This window comes from Meleagris gallopavo, chromosome 29, assembly GCF_905368555.1.
Source record: "Meleagris gallopavo chromosome 29, MGAL_WU_HG_1.1, whole genome shotgun sequence".
NCBI classification, from domain to species: Eukaryota; Metazoa; Chordata; class Aves; order Galliformes; family Phasianidae; genus Meleagris; species Meleagris gallopavo.
In genome coordinates, this window is record NC_139432.1 from 3,875,759 (window position 1) to 3,899,179 (window position 23,421).

Sequence of the window (23,421 nt, forward strand, 5' to 3'; positions counted from 1 at the left end):
GCCAGCGGTGTCCCTGCACGGAGGGGACACATATTGGGTCAGGAAGGAGAGGAGAGTTGGGAGCCATCCTGGCTGTCACCTGGGGCCAGGGGACGTTCAGGGTGTCCTCAGCCCGAGGTCCTCTGCTGTGTGTTGTCTGTGCAGTGTGGGCTGGGAGGATTTGGGTCCCAAACTCCCCATGGGTGGAGGTCAGGAGATCGGGGACCCTCTGGGGACAAATCCCCCCTTCCATCATTGCGCCTCAGTTTTCCCTGCAGGTGGCAAACACTGGAAGGGCAGCTGTCCCTATGTCCCACTGTTCCCATGTCCTGCTGTCCCCATGTCCCACTGTCCCCATACCATCCTGTTCTCACATCCCCGTGTTCTGCTGTCCTCATCCCATGCTGTCCATCTGTCCCTCCTCCCAAGACCAGACCCCAGCTCAGGCTGCTGCTGGGGCTGTGCAGAGCAGGTTTGCTTTTCCGCCAGGAATTTGCTCGCAGGGGACAGAGGGGAAAAACTCAGGGGGTATTTTTTTAGTCAATCTCATTGTTCCTCTTTTCATTATTAAAACCAACACAAACTCACCGGGTGCCTGCAGGGGCTAAATTTGGTCACAGGGAAAAACAAAAATACTCCCCCCACCCCGGAGGGATTTGCATCTCGCTGCTGCTCAAAGGCAGCGCGGTGCCCAGGGCTCCATGCAAACTGCAGTGAGGTGAGGCTGGGACAGGCAGCTGCTGGGACTTCATTACCAGGTCCTGGGGGGCAGAGCAGCGATGCTGAACCCCCCCTTGGATGCCAATCTCCCCCCAGTGCTGCCTCAAGCCATAGCCAGGCCCAGGTCCTTTTTTGGGGGTGGCACTGGTACCATTCCTGCAGCCCAAAGCAGCACTGTGTCCTATGAATTCCACCAGCTGGGGGAAACTGAAGCACAGGTGGGGGGGGTGTCCCACCCCCCATGGGGATAATGCATGGCTAGGGGCTGGCTGGGGGTCTCGACCCCACCATGGCACATCCTGGTCCCAGCTGTGTGTCCCCTCTGTCAGCCACCTCTGTGCCCTGAAATCTGGGGTGGTGATGGGGGACAACACAGCACTGTAGGGCTTCTCCAGAGTGCCCCTCGGAGGGGTTTTCATCCGATGGGACGGATCCTGGCTGGGAGGAGGGGATGCTCAGCACCCATGGGTGCTGTGTGAGCAGTCAGCAGCCGCTCTGGGGGCAGTGGGGGGGGGACACGAGCAGACGGCTCCTTAATCTCAGGGAAGGAAGCGGGCTCTGGTTACCGAGCTGCCCTCGGTGTAAAAGGAGAGGAACAGGAAGAAAAGTCATTAACATAGCTCGGTGCCATCCAAAACCCTCCTGGTGCTCACCCTCTCCTTTAACCCCTGCGAAGTCCCAGCCTGTGGCTGTGGGGCTCACAGTGCACCCACACCTCTGCCCACCTCCCTTGGGAACCGTGCCGTGGTTCAGTTCTGCTTCTTCCTCCTCCTCCTCCTCCTCCTCCTCCCCGCTACCCCCATGGGATTTCTCCCCAGCCCCGTGCAGGAGCTGCTGTGTGCGGGTGCCCCAAGCAGGGGGAGCAGAGGGCTGGGGTGTGTGCAAGGTGACAGTGTGCACGAGTGTGCAAGCAGCTCTTGTCTGCATGGGTGCGCATAGTGCTGCGTGTGTGTGCAGGTGTGCAAAGGGCTGGGGCGTGCAAGAGGCTGCCATGCACATGGGCGTGCAAGAGGTCAACGTGTGCACGGATGTGCAAAGGCTGGTGGGCGTGCAAGGGCGTGCAAAGGGCAACGGGTGCGCACGCAGGGGCCGATGTGTGCGTGAGTGTGCACGAGGTCTGCGTGTGCAAAGAGCCGTGTGTCTGCGTGGGTGTGCAAAGGGCTGTGTGTGCACACGGGCACTCACGGGTGCTGCTGTGTGTGTGTGTGTGCACAAGGACGGGTGTGTGCAGGCTCTGCCCCCCCCCCCCCTTCAATGCCAGCCCCCCCGCTGGGCTGGGGGAGTCCGTTTCAGCCCCCCCCGCCTCCCTCTGACCCCTCGCCCGATTCCTGTAGGACCCGATTTGCTTCACAGGATTCAGATCAGCCCTGAAAAGCCGCGGTTCCCTCCGGAGCGCTCGGGGGCCGCAGCCCCTGTCCGTCTGGCTTAGCGTGACGGTGACGTGGGGGTCTCGGGGCGCAGCCCCCGGCCCTTCATCTTCGCCGGGGCGTGATGAGCGCTGACCGCGCGGGGGGGGACCCAGCGTGAGGCTCCTGACAGCGCGGGGATGGGGGGCAGCCTGGGGATGCGACGGAGCAGCCGCGTGCGTTCGCTTCCACGGCACGGCTGGACCGGGCTGAGCGCGGTCATGGAGCCGGCGGTGGGGCTGTGGCTGCAGGGATTGGTGGCACGGGTGACGTGGGGACACGGAGGTTTGGACCCCACCAGAGTGGGGCTGTGGTTGTGGGAGCCCTGGAGAAGTGAGCTCCAGAGGGTCAGTGCTGCTCCTTCATGTGCCATCCTGCAGGGTTCTGTTCTACCCTGCTGGGTCCCAGCCTGACCCACTGGGTCCGGTTCCATCCCATCCCGTCTGATCCCATCCCAGCCTATGAGCTCCCATCCTGCCCTGTTGGATCTCATCCCATCCCATCTTACTGGATCCCACCCTTTTCTTTTGGGTTCCACCCCATCCTGTGGGGTCTCATCCTGTCTCATTGGCTCCCATGCCATTCCATTCCATCCATCTCATCCCATCTCCTCCCATCCCATGGTTCCCATTTTGCCCCATTGGTTACCATCCCATCCCACCCCACTGTGTCCCATCCTTTACTGCTGGGCCCCATGCCATCCCATGCCATGCCATGCCGTGCCATCTCATGCCATGCCATGCCATGCCATCCCACCCCACCCCATCCCATCCCATCCCATCCCATCCCATCCCATCCCATCCCATCCCATCCCATCCCATCCCATCCCATGCCATGCCATCCCATGCCATCCCATCCATCTCAACCCTAACTCACAGCCTCCCACCCCATCAGAGTCTCATCCTGCCCCATCGGGTCCAACCCCACCTCCATCTCCCATCCCACACATCCCACCCTCCTCTCCCAGCACATCCCCATGGTGTCCACCCCACCCGGGTGGTGCAGGGGGGGGACCCTCCGCATGTCTAACGGAGAAGCCGGGCGTTAAAAATACCCATCAGGGCCCCGAGGGGCGGAAGTGGAGGTGTCAACGCCGGCAGCTCAGGGATGGGGACCGCGCTCGGGTGTCCCAGCCCCCGCGGGGACCCTCCCGCGCAGCACCTGGAGCACAGGAAAGGGCCGGGATGGCGGCACCGACAGCTGGGCACGGCACGGCACGGCACGGCCCTGCACCCGCTGCTGAGCCTTTGGGAAATGCAAAGTGACAAATGACGCCCGGCGCGGCTGCACTGATGTGACGCGGGGCCGACACTGCGGCCTCACCGGGGGCCGCGCGCGGGAAGAGAATCCAATCAAATGTTAAAAATAGGTCAGGGGGAAGGAGAGCAGCCGGGTTAATTTCAGCTGCCAGTTAACAGCATCTGCCCGAGGCCTGCGTGGTGCAACGGGGGGGACGGCCCCGAAACCCCCACCCCAAATCCCCCCTGCCCCAACCCACGGCTCAGCCTCGGACATGGGTAGATGTTCCCGCTGTGGATTTGTCCCAGAATGCCACTTTCTCAGCCCAAAAGTCCCCGTTTTGGTGCATGCTCTGGGGATGCCGAGCATCTCTGCGCGCTCCTGGCATGCAGGGCTGAGGTCCGCCTGGGGTGGCCGCATGGTGATGGTGTCAGCAGCACTCATCCCGCAGGGTCACGGGGAGTTGATGCTGGCAGTGCGGGTGGTTGGTGTCCCCCCAGCGCCGGCGGTGATGGATTTGGGGCTGGAGGCCAACGCAGTGATGGCCACCACGTCCTCTGCGTCCCCTCGGTCACAGAACGAGCTCTGTGCCACCTCTGGGGATGAGCGGCCGCGGGGCCGTCACCGCGCTGTCCCCATGTGGGGAGCGGTGGATGCCATTCCTCCCTCCATCACGAGGAGCATCGCATCACCCCCACCTCCCACCCCGGTGACGAGCGGGGACGGGGGGTACCCAGACACAGTGGGGATGGGGGGGGAGGGGGGAGCGCCTTCCAACGGCCCCCCCCACACTCAATCCGGGTGACCCCGAATTTAACCCCACTTATGGCGCCGGCAGACGCTGCCCCGGACACAGATCAGCTGTGACAGCCGTGAAGTCCCCCCCGGCGGGAGCTGGCGAGGCGCTGGACGTGGCGGGGGGGTGCGAGGCCTTGTCACGGCGTGTTGGCTCCGTCACCGCCCCGCAGCACCATCGCTGCCCTGCGCTGGGCCGGGCGGCTGCCGACCCCCGGGGGTCCGGTGGCACTTGTCTCTCCTCGGCATCGATGACGGCGCTGGGCACATGGCAGCCGAGCTGTCCCCCCCCCCCCTCCTCCCCCGTCATCTGAGGTCGTTGGGGTGGGAAATGGGAGGGGTCCCCAGCGCGGAGGGGTGCTGAGGAGCTGATCCCGGTGTGGGGTGATGAAGGGCTCCGAGGTGGCAGTGCTATGGGGATGTCACCTCGTCCCTGTGCCAAGCGTGCAGGATGGAGATCCCAGGGGCAACCAACGCGGACCCCCCCAAGGCTACGGGGACGGGAGGGTGAGGCACGAGGGAGCCGCTGGCTCTCCAGGAGGAACACCTGTGTGTCGGGCAGCTGCTGGCACACCTGGGGCGTGCAGAGAGCTGACACCGGGCAGCAGCTGCAGGGCAACACGTGGCCGTGCAGCTGGGGATCCACGTGGGCACAATGTGGGGAGGTGAGCACTGGTCCCACACTGGGCACCGCAGGGGGATGTGGGCACCCAGAGCACCCAGGAGGAGCTGAGCTGATGGCCGGCAGCCCCGCTGCTTTGCAGGAAATGGGGACGGGGAGCCGTGGCCACACTTCAGCTTCACCACGGGGCCAGAGAGTTCCTCCTGCCGTGGGACGAAGGAGGTGGGCAGAGTCCCCACAGCGGGCACTGTCCCATCCCCTGTCTCCGTCCCCCGGCCGGGCAGCCCCCCCATTTCTTATAAACGCCTCTGGTGGTGCTCCCCCGTGACACAGCAGCTCTGGGGGTTGTGGTTAAACCCCAGGGCTCCGGCTTTGACTCACACCGGATCCGCGGCACAGAGGGGCCTTTCGGCGCCCACGGCTGGAAAGAAACGCTCACCAGGAGGGAGCACCGGGCGCTTCCTCGCAGAGCCGTTTCCTATAAACCCAGAGGAGGGGAGTGGGGTCCCAATCCTGGCTGCTGCTGCAGCCCCTGTGGTGAGTAGGGGGAGCTCAGGGCGTTTTGGGGACCGGCGTGGGCACACACCCCGTGAGCGCATGGAGCCCTTCATCTTGGGGACAAATTTGACAGAAGGGCTGAATGGAGGTGGCAAAGTGACAGCTCAGTCCTTGGTAGACATCAGAGAATCCCCTCTGTGGATGTCACTGCTGTGCTGCCCGCGTGGAGCCAGACCCTATGGCCCCCATGGCCCCTTTGATCCCAAATGGTCCCCAATAGCCCCAATGGCATCAATTTGGTCCCAATGCCCCCATGGTCCCAATGGTTCCCAATGGTCCCCGATGGCTACGGGGACCCAGGTGCCACAGCCCCTGGCAGGAGGGATTGGAAACCGAAGCAGTGAGTGCTGCTTCTTTTTTCCCATTAGCAATAGAAACACTAAGCAAAAAAAAAAAAAAAAAAAAAGCAACCCGAAAGCCTGCTGGAAAAAGAAACCTTTCAGCCAGCCCAAAATAAGAGGGGGTTTTTGATGGGAAAATAAAGTTGTTTCATAGGAAACGCAGAGCCGTGACCCACCGTGGGGTGGAGGGGTTGGGGGGGGCACGGGGTGGGGGGCGCAGAGCATGGCATGGGGCCATGCATACCTGTGGGGTGTCCCTACGGGGACGGCGCAGTGCTGGGGGATGTGTGTGGATGGCGGGGGGGGGAGGTCAGGGGGGGCACATTTGGGACTGAAGGGCACTGCTGGGGAAGGGGACCCCGTGGTGGATCTGTGCCCAAATCGGGCGGGGAAACTGAGGCACGGGATGGGTGGGGTGAAGGAGGGTCTCGCTGGGGGTCTCACACACCGCACTCCAGGTGTTCGGAGCTGTGGGTGCTCGGGATGGGGTGCAGCATCGCCATGGGGCGGGGGTCCCCAACCTCCCCCCTCCCACCCCCCCGGCTCACAGCTGAGTCAGCAGCCGCCCCCGGGGACGCGGCCATGGGATGAGTAACGGCGATGGCACCGCCGCGCTGGGGATTTATCACGTGATTTCACAAAAAGAGAGAACGGGGTGTGTGTGTATGGGTGTGTGGGGGGGGGGAAGCATCCCCTGTGCTCCCAGGTCCCCCCCCCCCCGCCCCAGCATCGAGCAGCGGGGATGGAGCTTTGGGCACCGCCGCTGCGTGGGACGATCAGCTCACAGATACCAAACGCGCCCCTTGCGCAGGGATCAGCCCCCACCCCTTCCAGCTTTAATCTTTTTTTTGGGGACCCCCCCCACATCCCATCCTGCTCCCTGAACCCCGGATCCCGGTGCTCTGCCCCCCCCTCGCCCCCCCCCCGCACCCCCAAAGCAGCAGCAGCGGCAGAGATCGGGGCGATAACACCGCGCAGCTGCTGCGCTCCCACAGCCGTATCTGCTTCACACCATCGCCGCGGCTCCGCGCACAGCCCCGGGCGGTGGGGAGCAGAGCCGGTTCTCCCCCCCCTTGCCCCCCCCCCCCCCTCCCTGCTGCACCTCCCGGGGAGGGGATGAAGAACTCATCACAGAGATGCGTTCTGCTGCCGGGCACGGTTTGCCCCCCCCCCCCCAAAAAAAGGCAAATTTGGGGCGGTTTGGCTCTGTTTGCACACCTCTGCGGGGTACCAAGTTGGCTGAGCCCCCCCCCCCCTCCCTCCCCCCCACCCAGGGATCTCCCTTACCCTTTGTGCACACAGGGTTACTGTAGGCCCTACAGAAACACACAGAGGGAGAAGCATCGGCGCTGGCGATGCCAAGGAGGTGCGAACCCATCCGTCACCCCAATGCTGAGCTATGGGGACCCCCCCCCTCCCCCCCCGTGCCCCCACTCCACACCCCGCACCTCACCGCTTCCTCTGCGCTCTGCCCCCACCCCACACACAGAGCTCTCCCAATGGCTGCAGGCAGTTTTTTCACCCCTCCGCCCATCCCACGCCACGGGAACGGGGCAGAGCTCACTGCGGGGTCCTGCCAGGTGCCCCCCACCCCCAAAAAAACCTCGGTGACGCTCAGCACAGTGAGCAGCTCAGGGTGCGAGCTTCACAACACACTCATAGCTCTCTGATTTGGGACAAGCCCCCCCACGGCCCCAATCCCTGCATTGGGACCCTCCAAAAGGCAGCGACCCGACGTTGCTTGGCCCTGCAGTGCTGGGGTTTGGCTGTGCCATCACCCCGGGGCTGCGGTGGCGGTTTGGGGTTTCTTTGTCATTGTCCTATTTCTTCTCGCCCGCCCCAGCACGAAACCTGAAACATCACCGCCGCGCTGGGAACGGGGCCGTGTTTGTAGGTTACACACAACGGGCACCCCAAACCCTCTCACCCCCAGCTGCACCCCATGGGGACACTGCATCCCATCCCCCTTCCAACGTGGGGACGAGAAGAGAAGGGGACGGCAGTGGCACCCGGCAGTGTGTGGGTTTTATTGGGGTCGGTGGCACTGCGGCCCCTCCGGGTGCCCTGGGGTGGTGCGTGCGGCACAGGGGGACATGCAGCATGGGGCAGAGGGGGGAGGGAACGGTGCCATGTGCCCCCTCCCGGCATCGGGGGCCACACGGAGGAGTTGAGGTAGATCGAACGTGGGGGGTGTGGGGCGGGGGCCGGGGGGGCCGATGGCTGCGGGGCTCGGTGCAGCGGTGCGGGACGGCCATGCTGCGCCGCGGCCATACGGGTTTTGTTTCTCAGCAGCATCGTTGTGGGGAGAAGGGAGAAGTGGGGGGTGGTGGTGGTGGTGGGAGGGGATGCTTTTCATGTAAAAGATCAGAAAGGTGCTTGAACCGGTGGGAAGAGGTGGGGGAGCCAGAACAAGCAGACGCCCCCCACCCCCACCCCCCCCCCGAACCAACTCTGACCCCAGGAGCCCAGGGAGGGCAGCCCTCTCCTCACTGCTGTCTGGGGGCCGGATCCAGGACCCGGTCCCTCAAATCCTCCCTGAGATCAAGCAGAGAAACCCGACGGTGCGGGGTGTGGGGGGGTCCCCGGCCCCAGCCCTGAGCATCCCGGATGAAGCATCCAACTGTGCCTGGGATGCAGAGATGGGGCGAGCGGGGAAACCCACCTACACGCGGGGGGCACGTGGCTCCCCTGGGCTCGGTCCTTCCACAGCTGCTGCACACCTGGAGGTAATTCGGAGCCGTGCTGCTCCGCCAGTTCTCATGCAGCATCCAAAGTCCGGGGAGGGGGCAGCCCGTGGGTGGGGGGCAGCCTCAGATCTTGCTGTTCTCCAGGTGCGAGTCGATGTGCTTTATCAAAGCATCGTCTGGGTAACCGATGGGGAAAGCCAGCTGGCACAGCGGGCAGCTCCGGATCTCCGAGTCCACCGTCTCCAGCAGCAGCTGTGGGCACAGGGGCTGCTCTGAGCCCACCCACCCCACAGGGCCGAGGCCCCATCCCCATCATCCCTCGTCCCCATCATCCCTCGTCCCCATCACCCCCCCCTCCCCCTCCCTTGCATGGCACAGGCTGGAGACCCATGGGAGAAACTGAGGCATGCTGCAGGTTCGGGGGTCTCTGACCCCCCACCCACCCTCCACCCATCGCACAGCACCCCGGGGGTGGGTGGGGGTCCCGCTTACATTGATAGAGGGCCAGGACTGGGCGTGCTCAGCCCTGGCATAGGCAGCAGCCGTCCGGTCAGGGATGGGGAATCCGGCACAGAAGGACGCACAGCGCACGGCCCCGGCCTCGGGGCTGGGAGGTCCGGGGTCCGCCCAGTCCTCCTCATCTGACGACTGCTTCTCAAAGCGCAGGTGCTCCTCGAAGGGCTCCCGGGCGCTCAGCGGTGCCCCCGCCCCCCCCAGGTACACCTCACCATAGGGCCGGTGCTTGGGGAGCGTGGAGGCTTCGGGCTGCAGCCAGAGCGCGCGGCTCTGCTGATACGGGGCCACGTTGGTCACCTCCGAGTAGCTGCGACGGCCCTGGAAGCCGGCCTTGATGTGGCGGCTGGAGGGTTTGGCGTAGCCCAGCTCCATCCTCTCGCCGGGCAGGCGGTGCGGCGACGCCGACGCCGGGGATGGGCACGGAGGTGGGGCCGGGGAGCGGCGCTGCGGGGCGGGCGAGGGGCTGGAGGGGGGCACGGGCGAACGGCGCTGCTGGGCCGGAGACTGGCAGGGTCCTGGGGCGGGTGAACGGCGCTGCTGGGCTGGAGATTGGCACTGAGGGGCCGGTGAGCGCCGCTGCAGCGCCGGGGATTGGCATTGAGGGGCTGGAGGGCGGCCGGGGGCGGGCGAGGGGCACTGCGGGGCGGGCGAGCGGCGCTGCTGGGCCGGGGAATGGCACTGAGACAGAGGAGAATGGCGCTGACCTGCGGGGAGAAGGAGGGAGGGGGCGGAGGAAATACCCCCGTTAGGCGGGCAGCGTTCCTCCTGTGCGTGTTGGGTGGCACGGGGGGACCTGGCAGGAGGGGTGCCCGTGGGATGGCACTTCCAGGAGGGACACACCTGGGATGGATGGCTACGGGATGGAGCGATGGCTATGGGATGGAGCGATGGCTACGGGATGGAGCGATGGCTACGGGATGGAGCGATGGCTACGGGATGGAGCGATGGCTATGGGATGGAGCGATGGCTACGGGATGGAGCGACGCCCACAGGATGGATGCCCATAGGAGGGATGCTCACAGGGTGAGCCCGAGCAGGAGGGATGCCTCTGGGATGGATGCCCATAGGGTGGCAGTCCCGAGGAGTGGGGCTCATAGGATGGATGCTTACAGGATGGGCACTCAGGAGGGACGCTCATGGGACGGACGCATGCAGGAGCTCTGCACCAACCCCGGGATGAGGGCAGCCAGCTCTCTGTTTCTTACAGCCCCATTACCCCAGGCTGCCGCCCTCCTTACCACCATTGAGGCTCTTCTCCTGCAGCAGTGCACGGAGGATCTGGCTCTGCAGGGAGCTGAGGTTCCGCAGGCGGCACAGCTCCTCTGTCAGCTCCGTGTAGGCCAGCGCCAGGTTCACCCTGTGTCAAGGACAGAGTGTCACACAGGGCAATGCATGGCCCTCCTGGCACCAGGCGTGCCCAAACTCCCCCAAACTTGGACTTCTTCACTCAAAAGGGAAAAGTTACGGCCATGCATTGCTGCCCCAGGTGCTGGGAGAAACAGGAGCACGGACACGGCGCTTCCCAACAGCTTTCCAAAGGCCCTGCCAAAGTCATCAGATCTTCCTCAAGTTGGGTGTCGCTGTTAAAAAAACAGATTCTCTGTGGTGATGTGAAGGGAGAACCCATCTCCCGTGGTACCCGCGGGGCTGTCAGGCTCGGTGAGCCCAGCAAGGTGACGTGAGCTGCTGTGACACCGCGGGGACTGGGAGCTGCTGTGTGTAACTGCAGCCGACAGGGCTGCCCTGTGCTGCTGGACTGTGAGGTTGTTGTGGGGGAAAGAGAGAAGGGGGAAAGAGGGGAAGAAGGGGGGAGAGGAAGGGGAGAGGAAGGGGAGGGGAAGAGAAAAGGAAAGGGAAAAGGAAATGGGAAAGTAAATAGGAAAGGAAAGGGGGAAGGAAGTGAATTGCAAGGGGAAAGGGGAAAGGAAAGGGGAAAAGAAAGGGGAAGAAAGGGGAAAGGAAAGGGGAAAGGAAAGGGGAAAAGAAAGGGGAAAGGAAAGGGGAAAGGAAAGGGGAAAGGAAAGGGGAAAAGAAAGGGGAAAGGGAAGGGGAAAGGAAAGGGGAAAAGAAAGGGGAAAGGAAAGGGGAAAGGAAAGGGGAAAGGAAAGGGGAAAGGAAAGGGGAAAGGGGAAAGGGAAGGGGAAAGGAAAGGGGAAAGGAAAGGGGAAAAGAAAGGGGAAAGGAAAGGGGAAAAGAAAGGGGAAAGGAAAGGGGAAAGGAAAGGGGAAAGGAAAGGGGAAAGGAAAGGGGAAAGGGGAAAGGGAAGGGGAAAGGAAAGGGGAAAGGAAAGGGGAAAAGAAAGGGGAAAGGAAAGGGGAAAAGAAAGGGGAAAGGAAAGGGGAAAAGAAAGGGGAAAGGAAAGGGAAAGGAAAGGGGACAAGAAAGGGGAAAGGGGAAAAGAAAGGAGAAAGGAAAGGGGAAAAGAAAGGGGAAAGGAAAGGGGAAAAGAAAGGGGAAAGGAAAGGGGAAAGGGGAAAGGGAAGGGGAAAGGGAAGGGGAAAGGAAAGGGGAAAGGAAAGGGGAAAAGAAAGGGGAAAGGAAAGGGGAAAGGAAAGGGGAAAGGAAAGGGGAAAGGAAAGGGGAAAGGAAAGGGGAAAGGAAAGGGGAAAGAGAAAGGAAAAGGATAGGAAAGGAAAGGAGGAAAGAAATGGAAAGGAAAAAAAAAAGGAAAAGAAGAAATGGAAAGGAAATGGAAAAGGAAAAAGGCAGTAGGAAAAGGACAAGAAGAGCTCCCCAGCTGCCCCACTGGGTCCCCATGTCACTCACGTCCCCAGTGGTTCCATGGCTCTGCTGGTTGTCACCGGGGGGACCAAGCAGGACATTTCCCGCCCCACCTCACCCACACTTCATTCAGCACCACCAGCTGTGAGCCCCACATCCCCCCACACCCCATGAGCATCGTGTGCTCCCCAAGGAGCACAGCTCCATCCTCCCAGCGTCAGCCCGTGCCTCAGTTTCCCCCCGTGACACACTGAGATCCATCAGTGCCCGCACCACAAGCTGCAACCCACAGAGCCCCACACTGCACCGCACCCCACAGTGGGGTTGAGGGGGAAGAGGGGGGGACGGGGGGGGGCAGCTGAAGCCCCACTGCCGGATTTTGGCCGAGCGGAGCACCCCGGGGCCACCCCAGAGCCTCTGCAGCACAGGGAGGAAGCGTGAAAACCACAACGTTGGGGCGGAGGAGTGCACAGAAGGGGGGCTGGGGGGGGGGGAGTGGGGTGAGGAGCAGCCCCCAGCCCCACACCGACCCCACACCAGGCAATGCGGTGGGGTGAGGGCAGCGAGCGGCACGGTGGGTTCCTCCAGGAGCCAGGAGTTTTTGGAGAGGGTTGGTGCAAGCTTCCACCCCTCCCGCCTTCCCCCCAACCCCCCCCCCCCAAAAAAAAAATCGCTGTTTCAGGATAAAATGTGGCATTTGATACGTAACTGCAGATAAGACGTGAGAACAAAACAGCTGCTGAAAACTCAGCCGCCCACAGCCCCGAAAGTGTCGGGGAGCACCGCTGCTGTGCCAGGATCCTGCGGGGCTCCTGGCAGCACCAAAGTGCCCCCTGCCCCCCCCCGGTCACTTCTGGGTCTCTTGTGAGCCCAGAGCAATGGCACAGCCTGGGGGGGCTGGGGACAAGCGGTGGGAGCACAGCGGGATGGCAGGGGGTGGCTGTGCTCTGCTGGGAGGGTAGGGATTGATGGACCCCCCCCATTGCTCCCCCTCGGTATAAGTGCCCAATTTACGGGGGGAGGCACAGCTCGTTCAAAACAAAACCAGCACCTATTTCTGAGGTGCAGCTTCCCCCCCTTGGTTCACCCCCCAGAGGAAGCTCTGGGGGTCCTGTGGGGCACAACCCGAGGCCCCCCAGCCCCAAAAGAACAGGGGCTGCAGAGGGAGCTGCCTGCGTCGCTTCACCCCGCAGTGCAGTTGACACTCAAGGAGATGTCAACCACATCGCACTGTGCCCCAACCACAGGGCCCCCCCAGCGCCAGCACCAGCAGTGGGGGCTCCTCCCTGCAGCCCCCCTCCCTCCCCCAGTGCTGCAGCAGAAGTGGGGTACAGCCCCCTGCCCAAGCAACAAGCTTGTTGGGGTGTGGGGGGGGGTTGTCCTCAGTGTGGGACCTGTGGCTGCATGGGGGGGAAGTGACCCCGCACCCGGTAAACAAGAGCCAGTCCTTAAATGAAAGCACAAACCACAGCTTATCTGCTATCTGCGTGTGGGCAGAGGGTGGGCAGGGGGAGAGCATGCAAAGGGCTGAAGGGGGGGCGGGGGGGAGGCAGCCGTTCTGCCTCCCTTCACGCCCCCCCAGCACTGGAGCTGCTCCTTGGGGCTCACCCTCCTGCATCACCCCAATGCCTACCAGGCTGGGGGTGCTCCCTGTGCCATGTGCAGGGGGTGACATGGGGTGGTGCACGAGGGCACAGCAAAACAGAGGGGCTGGGGATGTCCCTGAAGCGCCACCACGACCCTGTGCACCAAGGGAACCATGGGGTGGATTCCTTGAGATGCACTACTAGCCATAAAATCCCACTACAAGCCACAAAATCCCACCAAAAAGTGGCACAGGAGGGCAGGACATACCCATGGTTTGCAGCATTGCCACTGTTGGAGATCTCAACCAGAAAAGACCCTGCAACAACCCCTCCTCTCCTCCCTTCGTGTGCATTGGGATCTTGCAGCCCCAACGGAGAAAGAACCCTTTGTGGGAACAGCCAACGAGGGGCAAAAAATGAGTAAAACTCAGGGAAAAAAGGAAAAAGCCATCAGCACTCCCATCCACAGCAGTGCAGGTGCAGAGCTTCGCAGTGCCGCGCTGGGAATTGGCACAAAAAGCTTTTCAGCCCCAAAAAGGAGCAGGTGGGGCAGCGGCCATCGCCCCCACAACAAAAGGCAGCGCTGCCATGGGGGGGGTGTGAGTCAAACCCCAACCCTGCTGCCCTTGCGGCTGCACTACAGAGGCAGGCTGACTCATCTGGAGAAAGAAAGAAAGAGAAGTCACCCGGAGATGGAAGGCGCAGAGAGCGCCGAAAAGTGGAAAGGGGCAGTTACCAAAAAGGGCCTTATTTACAAGAAAAGAAGGCTCCAGGGAGGACGAAGCGCAGCGCTGGGGAAGGGGCTCTGCCCTGGGAGAGGGGGTTGGTGTGGGGTGCGGGGTTGGTGGTGCCTCAGTTTCCCCATCCCGAGCAGAGAACGGCTGCTAAATGGAGCGTGGGGCTGTTGGAGGGGGGCTGTGCGCGGGGGGTCCGCAGGCACAGCGGGGCTGAGCTTTGCAAACCTGAAGTGAATGAATGGGGAAGGCCTGGGGGTGCTCGGGAAAGGGTGTGGGGGGGTGGAACTCAGTACAGATCGGAGAGCAGAAACAGCAAAAGCATCCGTCGGGGCGAGAAAAAGGAAGGGGGGGGAAATACGGCACCTTCCCACCCCGCGCCCTGAACGTCAGCTCCGATCTGTCCACAGCTCCGCGCGGCCCCACGCGCCCAGGGAGATGCAATGTGAGGTGCGGCCCAATCCGTCACTGCCCGGGGGGGGACGGAAGCAAAGCTACCAACCTCCCCCCCCCCCCACGTCCCAGCGCCCCGAGACGGCACAGGGAGAGCGGGGCCGCCACGCGTGGGGCGCTGATGGGGCTCCGCGCCGTGCGGTGCTGTGCGGTGCAGCGCGGCAGCAGCGCCCTCTGCAGGCAGCGCCCGCTCCCCGCACGGCGCAGCCCCCGCCCCGCACGGAGCCCCGAAAGAGGAGGGGGAAAAAGGGAGGAGGGGCAGCACCCCCAGCCCTGCCCACAGGGAGGTGATGGGGCAGAGGGGGTCCACGTGGAGCAGGCATCCCATGAGCCCCCATCCCATCCATCCCATCCCACTGCATCACATTCCATTGCATTGCAACTCATCCCAAACACTGCATCCCTTTGCATCACAGCTCATCCCATTGCACTGCATCACAGCTCATCCCTTTGCATCACAGCTCATCCCAAACACTGCATCCCTTTGCATCACAGCTCATCCCTTTGCATCACAGCTCATCCCATCCCCTCTGTCCCATCCCACTGCATCCCATCCATCCCATTCCGTCACACGGCATCCCATCCTATCCATCCCATTACATCCCATCCTCGTGTCCCATCCCATTACATCCCATCATTGTGCCCCATCTCATCCCATCCCACCCCATCTACCCCATCACAGTGCGACCCATCATAGCATCCCATCCCATTCCATCATCCCATTATATTCCATCCCATCCCATTGCATCCCACCATCCCGTCACATCCCATCATCTCATCCCATTATATTCCATCCCATCCATCCCATCCCAGTACCCTACAGACACTTACTGGTCATCGCCCATTTTCTTCACCCAGGCCATGTCCCGCTCTGACTGCTCCTGGGGATGGGATGGGGTGCACCGTCAGCTCCCACTCCCCCCTCACCCCCCAGGGGGCTGCAGCCCACCAGTCCCTACCTGCTGGCGGCTGTCCTGCAGGTGCTTCAGCTCCAGCTGCAGCCGCTCACACTCAGCCTTCAGGTGCTCCTCACGGTGCTGTGCACGCTGAGCATCCTGCCGTGCTGCCTCCAGCTCAGCCTCCAGCCCGCGGCTCGGCCACCCCCCGGGGCGCTCCAGCACTGCGGGCACGGAGCATTTCTCAGCCCCAAAGGCACAGAGTGATGTTGAGGGAGAGGGTGGGGGGCAGCTCACCGTGGCTGAGGCCGGGGTTGGGGTGCAGGGAGAGAAAAGGCACCTCCTGGCCAGGCAGTGGACCAACCCCAGGGAAAGGGTTTGTCTCACGCTGCCGCAGCTGCTGCTCCAGGCTCCGGATGCGGCTCAGGTGCGTCTCCACCAGCGCCCGCTGCCAGGGGGGGGGACACAGGGGTGAGCCCCATTGCCCCCTGCCTCATCCTGACCCACGTCAGCTGGAGGTGAGATGCTGTCCCCGGGGCAGGGCAGCACTGTGGGGTTTGCGGACCATTGCGTGCCCTGCACCGAACCCAAGCGCAGGGTGCTATAGTGGGGACATGCAGCTGGGAGCACGGCTGGGCACAGCAGGGATAAAAACCCCAACACGGCCCCAGAACTACATGGACACCCCATGAGCCCCCAGCCCTGTGTCACTGCAGCCCCCCTCAAGCCACAGCTGTGTCACCAATGGCCACCGCAGGTCACTGGGACAGGAGTGGATTTGTCAGCCGGGGAAGGGGACCCTGAAGCCCCACGATGCCTTCTCCACAGTGCCATCCCTACAGTGCCATCCCTACAGTGCCATCCCCACAGTGCCATCCCCACAGTGCCATCCCCACAATGCCATCCCCACGATGCCATCCCCACAATGCCATCCCCACAGTGCCATCCCCACAGTGCCATCCCCACAATGCCATCCCCACGATGCCATCCCCACAGTGCCATCCCCACAATGCCATCCCCACAATGCCATCCCCACAGTGCCATCCCCACAGTGCCATCCCTACAATGCCATCCCCACAGTGCCATCCCTACAGTGCCATCCCCACAGTGCCATCCCCACAGTGCCATCCCCATGATGCCATCCCCCGATGCCATCCCCACAATGCCATCCCCACAATGCCATCCCTACAGTGCCATCCCCACAGTGCCATCCCCACAGTGCCATCCCTACAATGCCATCCCTACAATGCCATCCCCACAGTGCCATCTCCACGATGCCATCCCCACAGTGCCATCCCCACAGTGCCATCCCTACAATGCCATCCCTACAATGCCATCCCCACAGTGCCATCCCCACAGTGCCATCCCTACAATGCCATCCCTACAATGCCATCCCCACAGTGCCATCCCCACAGTGCCATCCCTACAATGCCATCCCTACAATGCCATCCCCACAGTGCCATCCCCACAGTGCCATCCCTACAATGCCATCCCTACAATGCCATCCCCACAGTGCCATCCCTACAATGCCATCCCTACAATGCCATCCCCACGATGCCATCCCCACGATGCCATCCCTACAATGCCATCCCCACAGTGCCATCCCCATGATGCCATCCCCACGATGCCATCCCCACGATGCCCACCATTTCACCCAGCTCTGACTCCAGGTCTGCCTTCTCCACACACAGCTTCTCGTAAGCCTGGATCATCTCATCCAGCTGCTCCTCGCGCTCCTTGCTCTTCTCCAGCTGCAGGACAGGGCGGGGGGCTCAACACCCATCCAAGGAACCTCCAAAACTCCCAGTACCCCCCCCCCCCCCAACACACCTCGTGCTGGAACTGGTTGAGCTGCTGCTGCAGCGATGCCTTCTCACTCTTGAGCAGCGACGTCTCCTTGGCCTCATAGATGGAGAAGATGTGCTCCTCACCGAACTCACCGAGCAGCGGGCACTGCACAGAGCGTCAGCGGGACCCCGGCCCTGAGACCCCCCCCTCAGCCCCACCCCAAAGCTCTCACCTTGACCTCATACATCTTCAGGCGCCGTTTGAGCGTGGAGTTCTCCCTCTCCAGCCCGCTCAGGCGGTTCTTGATGTCATCGTATGCGGTGATGAGGGCGAAATGGGACGCGGAGCACATCTCCCCCGAGAGGTCGGTGTTGGGGCTGTCCAGCCAGTCTTCATCCGGCCCCAAAGCCTCTGGTGTCAGGATGCTGATGTCGTCCTCGAACATGGAATCCATGGCACAGTGTGAGTTCTGCCTGGGGGAACACGGTGAGATGGAGGGGGACGCAGCCCCTTGGCACCCCCAGTGCCACCAAGCAGCAGGGAGGGGACGGCAGCTGCCTGCCACCCCACAATGAATGGGAACAGAGGTGTCCCAGCAGCCTGCAGAGCATCAGCATCATGGAGCTGGGGTGGCAGTGAGCATCCCCGGGGGGGGGGGGGACCGACCGTGGTGACTTTCCCAAAGCCCCCCAAGGAGCTGAGTGCCAGAAATAGAGGCCGGTGCCGCCGACTCCCACCTCGCGACGCACGCGAGCTGCTTCCCACCCTCCCACACACCCGGAGCAGCGCTGCCCTATATACCAGCACGGGGATGGAGGACGTGTGCCCGCAGCTCGCCCCGTCCCGGCCTCATCCGGGAGCTGCGGCCACACAAATAATTCATGGCAGCAGGCAGGAACGGGAAGCGAGCGCTGCAGGGTGCGGCGGGGACAGCCTGAGGCCAAACCCGGCCACTCAACCCCTCCCAGAGCTGGGGGAGGGGGGACACTGACTGCTCCACACCGCAGCTCCTGGGGTCGTGGGCTGCCTTGGGGTGGGGGGTGGGGATCGTGCAGCCTCTGATGGGATGAGGGGCACGAAATGCAGACAAACCCCCGGCACTGCAGTCCCGCATCACCATCAGGGCTTTAAATCACCCCCCAGATAGTGATGGAGGGACAGGGCTCCCCCCCCGCCCCCCAACTCAGGCATCATCATTTCCCCGTGGGGAAACTGAGGCATGCACAAAAACGTGCAAAATTCCCTGGGGGCTCCCTCAAAGCGAGACCCCGGGAGGGCTGGATGGGTACATGCCAAGCTTCCCATTGGGGTGCTGAGCCCCCTGCCTGGCCCTCCTGTGACTCAGTTTCCCCCAGACCCCCCAGCAGGACCCCCCCGAACCACCACTTGCCTTGCAGTGGGCCCCGTGAGCGGGGCGAGGTGATGCAGGCTGGGCAGGGCTGCGGCACAGTGCCAGGGCTCAGGTGAGGGTGGGGGGCAGTGGGGGCTCAGCAGGAGGCAGCACAGCAGGCATTGGGTTCTGGGGACCACAGAGGGAGTTTGTGGGGTTCCACGCTGCTGTTGCTGCCTCCTAATTCCCAGTGGTCAGCCCTTCCTGGAAAGAGATGGAAAATGGGGCTGTGGGGGGGGGATGGGACCACGGAGGAATGGGGATGGGGGAATGGCAGAATGGGGATGGGAATGGGGATGGAAATGGGGGAATGTGGGAATGGGGGTGGGGATGGGAATGAGGGAATAGGGATGGGGATGGGAATGGGGGAATGGGGATTGGAATAAGGATGGGGGAACGGGGATGGGAATGGAGATGGGAAGGGGGGAACAGGGAGTGGGGATGGGATTGGGGATGGGACAGTGCTGGGCAGGGGGGCCCAGTGCCCATCTCTGCCCGTTGCACTGGGGCTGGAGGCTCCACGGCTCCAAGTTAGCACGAAGGGGGTGTGCAGAAGGGGGTTGTGAACGGACATGCAAATGGACATGCAAAGCAACGTGCAAATGGGAGTGCACAAAGCGGCATGCAAATGGGCGTGCAAGGCGTACAGCAGCGTGCGCCCAGCTCCCGCGGGCGGTGCTCCGGAGGGCCCCGGGGGCAGCACGGGGAGCACGGCGGGGCACGAGGCTGCGGGGCACACGTGCGTGCACGCGAGGCCGCGGGAGGCCCGGAGACCCCCAGAGCCCCCCGCCCTGATGCTGCCCCGGACCCCCCCTCCCCCCGTCCACCGCGGCCTCGGGGAGCGCGCACGGCAGCGGGGCGGGGGGGGGCTGGAACGGGGCCCGGGATGGGCCGGGAGCGGCGGGGATGGAGACGGGGACAAAGGCGCAGAGGGGCCGGGATGAGCAGCGCCGGGGACAAAGAGGGGCCGGGGGTGGGGAGGCGGGCGAGGATGGCGGCGGGGATGGAAAAGGGGCCGGAACGGGAGGGGGCCGGGCCGGGGGAGGGACGGCAACGGGAACGGCAACGGTAAAGGCGGCAGGAACGGGTCGGAGGAGGCCGGGAGCCGCCGGGCAGAGGGGGGAGCCCGGTTCCCTCCCGCATCGCCCGCCCCCGGCCCAGGGCCCGCACTCACCGGCGCTGCGCGGCGACGCACGGGATGCGCTGCGCTGCACCGGGATGCGCTGCGCTGCGGCGCCCGCCGGGCTGCGGCTCCTTCCGTTCCTTTCCCTTCCCCCCGGCCCCGGTGTCGGTCCCGCCCCGGTCCCCGCCGCCCCCGCCGCAGCCCCGGCCCCGACCGCCGTTTCTTCCGCTCCGGAGACACCGCGAAACCACGTGGGCACCGGGCGGCCGCCAGCGCCCTCCCCCCGGGCCGCGCCGGTACCGCCCCGACCCGTGTCCGTCCGTCCGTCCGTCCGGCTCGGCTCCGGGCCGCCCCCGACGCCGACCCCCAGCGGGGCAGCGCCCCACGCAGCCGGGTGGGAGCGGAGCCGGGGCAGCCCCTCGGGGGGCTCCTCTCCATCCCCGTCCGCACGGGGCGGTGGGGCCGAAGGCTGAGCCGAGCCGCAGCCGTGCGCGGTGGGGGCGGGGAGAACATTTTATTCCCTGAATTGTTCTCTCGGAGCCGCTTCCATGACGGAAATACGGATGGGGTTTTTTTTGTTGTTGGTGGTGGTTTGTTGGTTGTTTTATTTTATTTTTTTCTTTTCCCCTACGTTGCTGCTCGTGGTTTATTAACAGATGCTCTGCGTTCGGCTGCGGGGCAACGGCCGGGTGGGGAGTGGGGGGCAACAGCAGCCCGGCGGTCAGAGAGACAGGGAGCAGCTGGAGAGAGACACGGCACTGCACAGACAGCACTGCACGGACAGACAGACAGCACTGCACGGACAGACAGCACTGCCTGGACAGAGCCCCGGCATTGCATGGACGGCATTGCACTGACAGACACACAACACTGAGTGGACAGAGCTGTGGCACTGCACGGACAGACAGCACTGCACGGACAGACAGCACTGCACGGACAGAGCCCTGGCACTGCCCCCAAAGACACGTGCATCCCCATCGAGGCTTCATCCCATGATCCTACATGGGAGATAGAGCCCAGAAGCTGCATCCCAGCTCATGACTTGGTTGACTTCACTCCTGTTCAGGTGCTTGCAACGGAGGAAAGATGGAGATGTCAGCACAGAATGATCCCCGTCTCCACCATCTCCACCATCTGCTGCAGCTCATGCCGGGCTGAGGGAGAGGCGTTGATGCGAGGGCAGCGTGGACTTCAGGCTGAGCGTGCAGCTCCGGCCCCACAAGGAGCACCTGGCATTGGCACTGCTGCAGGTCCGGCCCCACACCCCGATGCAGACCCCCAGGCTATGTATAGAGCAGCTGCATCATCACTGGGATGGCGACGTGCCGGGAGCGGCGGTGATTCAGCAGACGTCACTTGGAGTTTGGCTGCCGGCGCAGGAGGGGAGCTGCTGGCACACGGCCGGACCCCCGCCCTGCATCAGAGGGTCTTGGGGAGGGTGATAGAGCAGGAGCCTCACGGCTGAAGGCAGATATGAGCACAGTGCTGGGTACTTCAGAACCAATAACATCGGGTCCGGGAGCTGCTTGGAGGGTGGAGCACGGCCAAGAGAAGTGGGACTGCTAGTGGGCACGGAGCAGAGGGCAGGGGGGGCACAGGGCTGGGCTGCGCCACAAACGAGGCCTGGAAAAAATCCCAAGCATCAGCTCTGGCTCTGCTCTGGCTCTGCTCATTCTCACAGATTGCTGCAAAGTGCTTTGAAGTGCAAATTAAGGTTTTCCGTCAGGTTGGAAGTTAATTTCGACGCAAAGAAAACAGCGCATCCTCACCCGATTGTGCAGAGGAGGAGGTGGGGGCTGCAGGAATGCAGCCCAGGGCCTCCAACCCCACCTGGGTGCTGGGATGGGGCTGAGCAGCCACCTCTCCCCTCGCTTTCTGCCCGCTCGCACCACGCTAGCACAGGAACATGAAACTCGATTTACGCTGTCAGCCACAGCCACGCTGGGAGAAGTGCTATTTTAAGCAGTGAGGTTAGGCCAGTGCAGATGCATCCTCGTGCAGAGAACCTAATCGCCCTGCCGCACGGCCGCTGACAGCGGAAAGCCGCGGATCGTTTTCCACTTGGTTGATCCGTGCTGGCTGCAGAGCAGCCCTGGCGTGGAAGCAGAGCGTGGAGCTCTGTCTGCTTTGCTCAGCACAGCGCTGGGATCGGAGCCTCGCTGGTGGCCCCGTGGAAGGGATGCTTGAGAGTGGTTCAGGAGCTGCACTGGATGGTTCCGAGCTGCCCCTGATCCGTAGCTCCAGGTGTAAGATGCATCCATGCGTGCAGCAAGCCACTGCAGCACTGAGAAAGGCAGCGTTGGGTCTCCATCAGTGCAGCTCCATAGTATCCATGCTGCCTCTGGTGGGGGCAGGTGAGGGGCATTACCCTCACGGCCCCTTGGGGAGACACCAGAGCTCTCCATTTCCCTCGCAGATCCACCCCTGCTCAGCTCCGGGTGCCCACGGCTGTTTCTCCCAGCCTGGCAGAGCAGGGCCCAGGTTTTGCAGCACGGCTGCTTCCCATCACACTCTGTGGCAGGAAGCCGCTCCTCAGCAGCTGACGGCAGCACCTTTTCCTCCCGTGCCCTCCATCCCTGACACGAGGAAATTCACCACTGCTGCATACTGGAAAATGAAAAACCGTTCAGCCCAGGAACACAGCAGCTTCACAGGGGAGCTGCCAGTCCCGTGCAGCAACGCGGGGCTGTGGGTCACACCTCTGGGAGCAGAAGGCTGAGCACTGCTCTGCTCCCCGCAGGGCCTATGGCCGACCCTGCACCAAGGCCCAGCCCCAAACCAAGGCTCAGCTCCTGGCCTTGAGGCAGAGTCCAGCCCTGAGGCCCAGCTCCCAGCCTGGGGGCCAAGCCCTGCCTGAGGCCCAGCCCTGGCCCCCTGAGGCCTAACCCAGCTCCAAGGCCCAGCTCCCTTCCCTGAGGCCTAGCCTCACCCTATGGCCCAGGCCCTGTCCCCAAATCCCCCACTGAGGCCTGGCCCAAAGGCCCAGTCCCACATGGAAGCCCAACTCCCCCCCCCCGAGGCCCAGACCATGTCCCCAAGGCCTACACTGAAGCCTGGCACAAGGCCCAGCCCCACATGGAGGCCCAACCCCACAGCCTCCAGCCCCACACGGAGGCCCAGGCCTGCAGCCCCCCATGGCCACGTCCCCATCCCCACCTCCTGTCCCCAGCACACACAGCAGCTGACACAGCTCCATCACCTCCCTCTCCGCAGACGGAAGCGTGGCCGCACACCCACACGTCTCAGAGCTCTGCGGGGGCTGTGGCTGATGGGGGGAAGCAGCAGCAGCAGCTCCGTAAGAAGTGCTGGAAACAAGAACGGAGCAAAGTAAATCAATCAGCCCTACCCCTTCGTTAGGAGATGGGTCCTGTGCGACCACGATGAGCAGCAGGTGGTGGGAGGAGCGCGGTGTGACACTGCAGCAGGGCACGGGTTGATGTCTGAAGGTGGACAGGAGCCAAAGAGCTGAGAAACGGATGGAATGAAGCCAAAGAGCTGCTATGAGTGAGAAACAGAATGACGGTAAGGGGGGGGGGAAGGGAGGGGTCACGTTGGGTGCTGCTGGAGCTTCTCCTTCCCCCATGGCATCAACCAGTGTGCTGGGGGAAAATCCCAAGGCTGGGGGCTGTGCTGGCCCACCAGGACCCCCGAAGGACACAGGCTGGACGCTCAGCCCCTCGAGGAGCCAGCAGCCACCTCTCATCACAGCCAACCACCGAGCGAGCGAAACCCAGAGAGCCCCACACAAACACAACAGACACGGGTTTGTTTCCACTACTGTCTCAGTGTACTTTATTCTCCTGCTGTCTACAGCTGAACAGCCACACAGGACAGAAACAGGTAGCACTGAGGAATGATCAGATTACT

General features: G+C 63.3%; 1 protein-coding gene across 3 annotated transcripts; it reads right to left on the minus strand.

Annotated features, from left to right (window-relative positions):
• Window positions 1-7,667: 7,667 nt before the first annotated feature.
• TBKBP1 (TBK1 binding protein 1) lies at window positions 7,668-19,758 on the minus strand. 3 transcript variants are annotated; one of them, XM_085211215.1, is made up of 11 exons: window positions 19,606-19,758; window positions 18,428-18,635; window positions 17,274-17,510; window positions 17,084-17,206; window positions 16,900-17,004; window positions 15,551-15,701; window positions 15,317-15,477; window positions 15,189-15,238; window positions 10,102-10,220; window positions 8,840-9,567; window positions 7,668-8,599 (listed from the first exon to the last, which is right to left on the minus strand). In XM_085211215.1, the coding sequence occupies exons 3-11, from the start codon at window positions 17,493-17,495 to the stop codon at window positions 8,471-8,473; spliced, it is 1,788 nt and encodes a 595-aa protein (XP_085067341.1). In that variant the 5' UTR covers window positions 17,496-17,510; window positions 18,428-18,635; window positions 19,606-19,758; the 3' UTR covers window positions 7,668-8,470. The 3 variants fall into 3 exon arrangements, with proteins under 3 accessions (XP_085067341.1, XP_085067342.1, XP_085067343.1); XM_085211216.1 differs by having other exon boundaries at window positions 18,432-18,635; window positions 19,606-19,742; XM_085211217.1 differs by lacking the exons at window positions 18,428-18,635; window positions 19,606-19,758 and adding an exon at window positions 17,843-17,945 and having other exon boundaries at window positions 17,274-17,514.
• Between the last annotated feature and the right edge of the window lie 3,663 nt (window positions 19,759-23,421).

Excerpts from the sequence above, each read along its gene's own strand:
- TBKBP1 (XM_085211215.1), bottom strand. The coding sequence starts at position 17,495 with ATGGATTCCATGTTCGAGGACGACATCAGCATCCTGACACCAGAGGCT. Across the intron at positions 17,207-17,273 it reads TGAAGATGTATGAGGTCAAG|TGCCCGCTGCTCGGTGAGTT; the intron begins GTGAGAGCTTTG and ends CGCTCTGTGCAG. Across the intron at positions 9,568-10,101 it reads GGAGAAGAGCCTCAATGGTG|GTCAGCGCCATTCTCCTCTG; the intron begins GTAAGGAGGGCG and ends TTCTCCCCGCAG.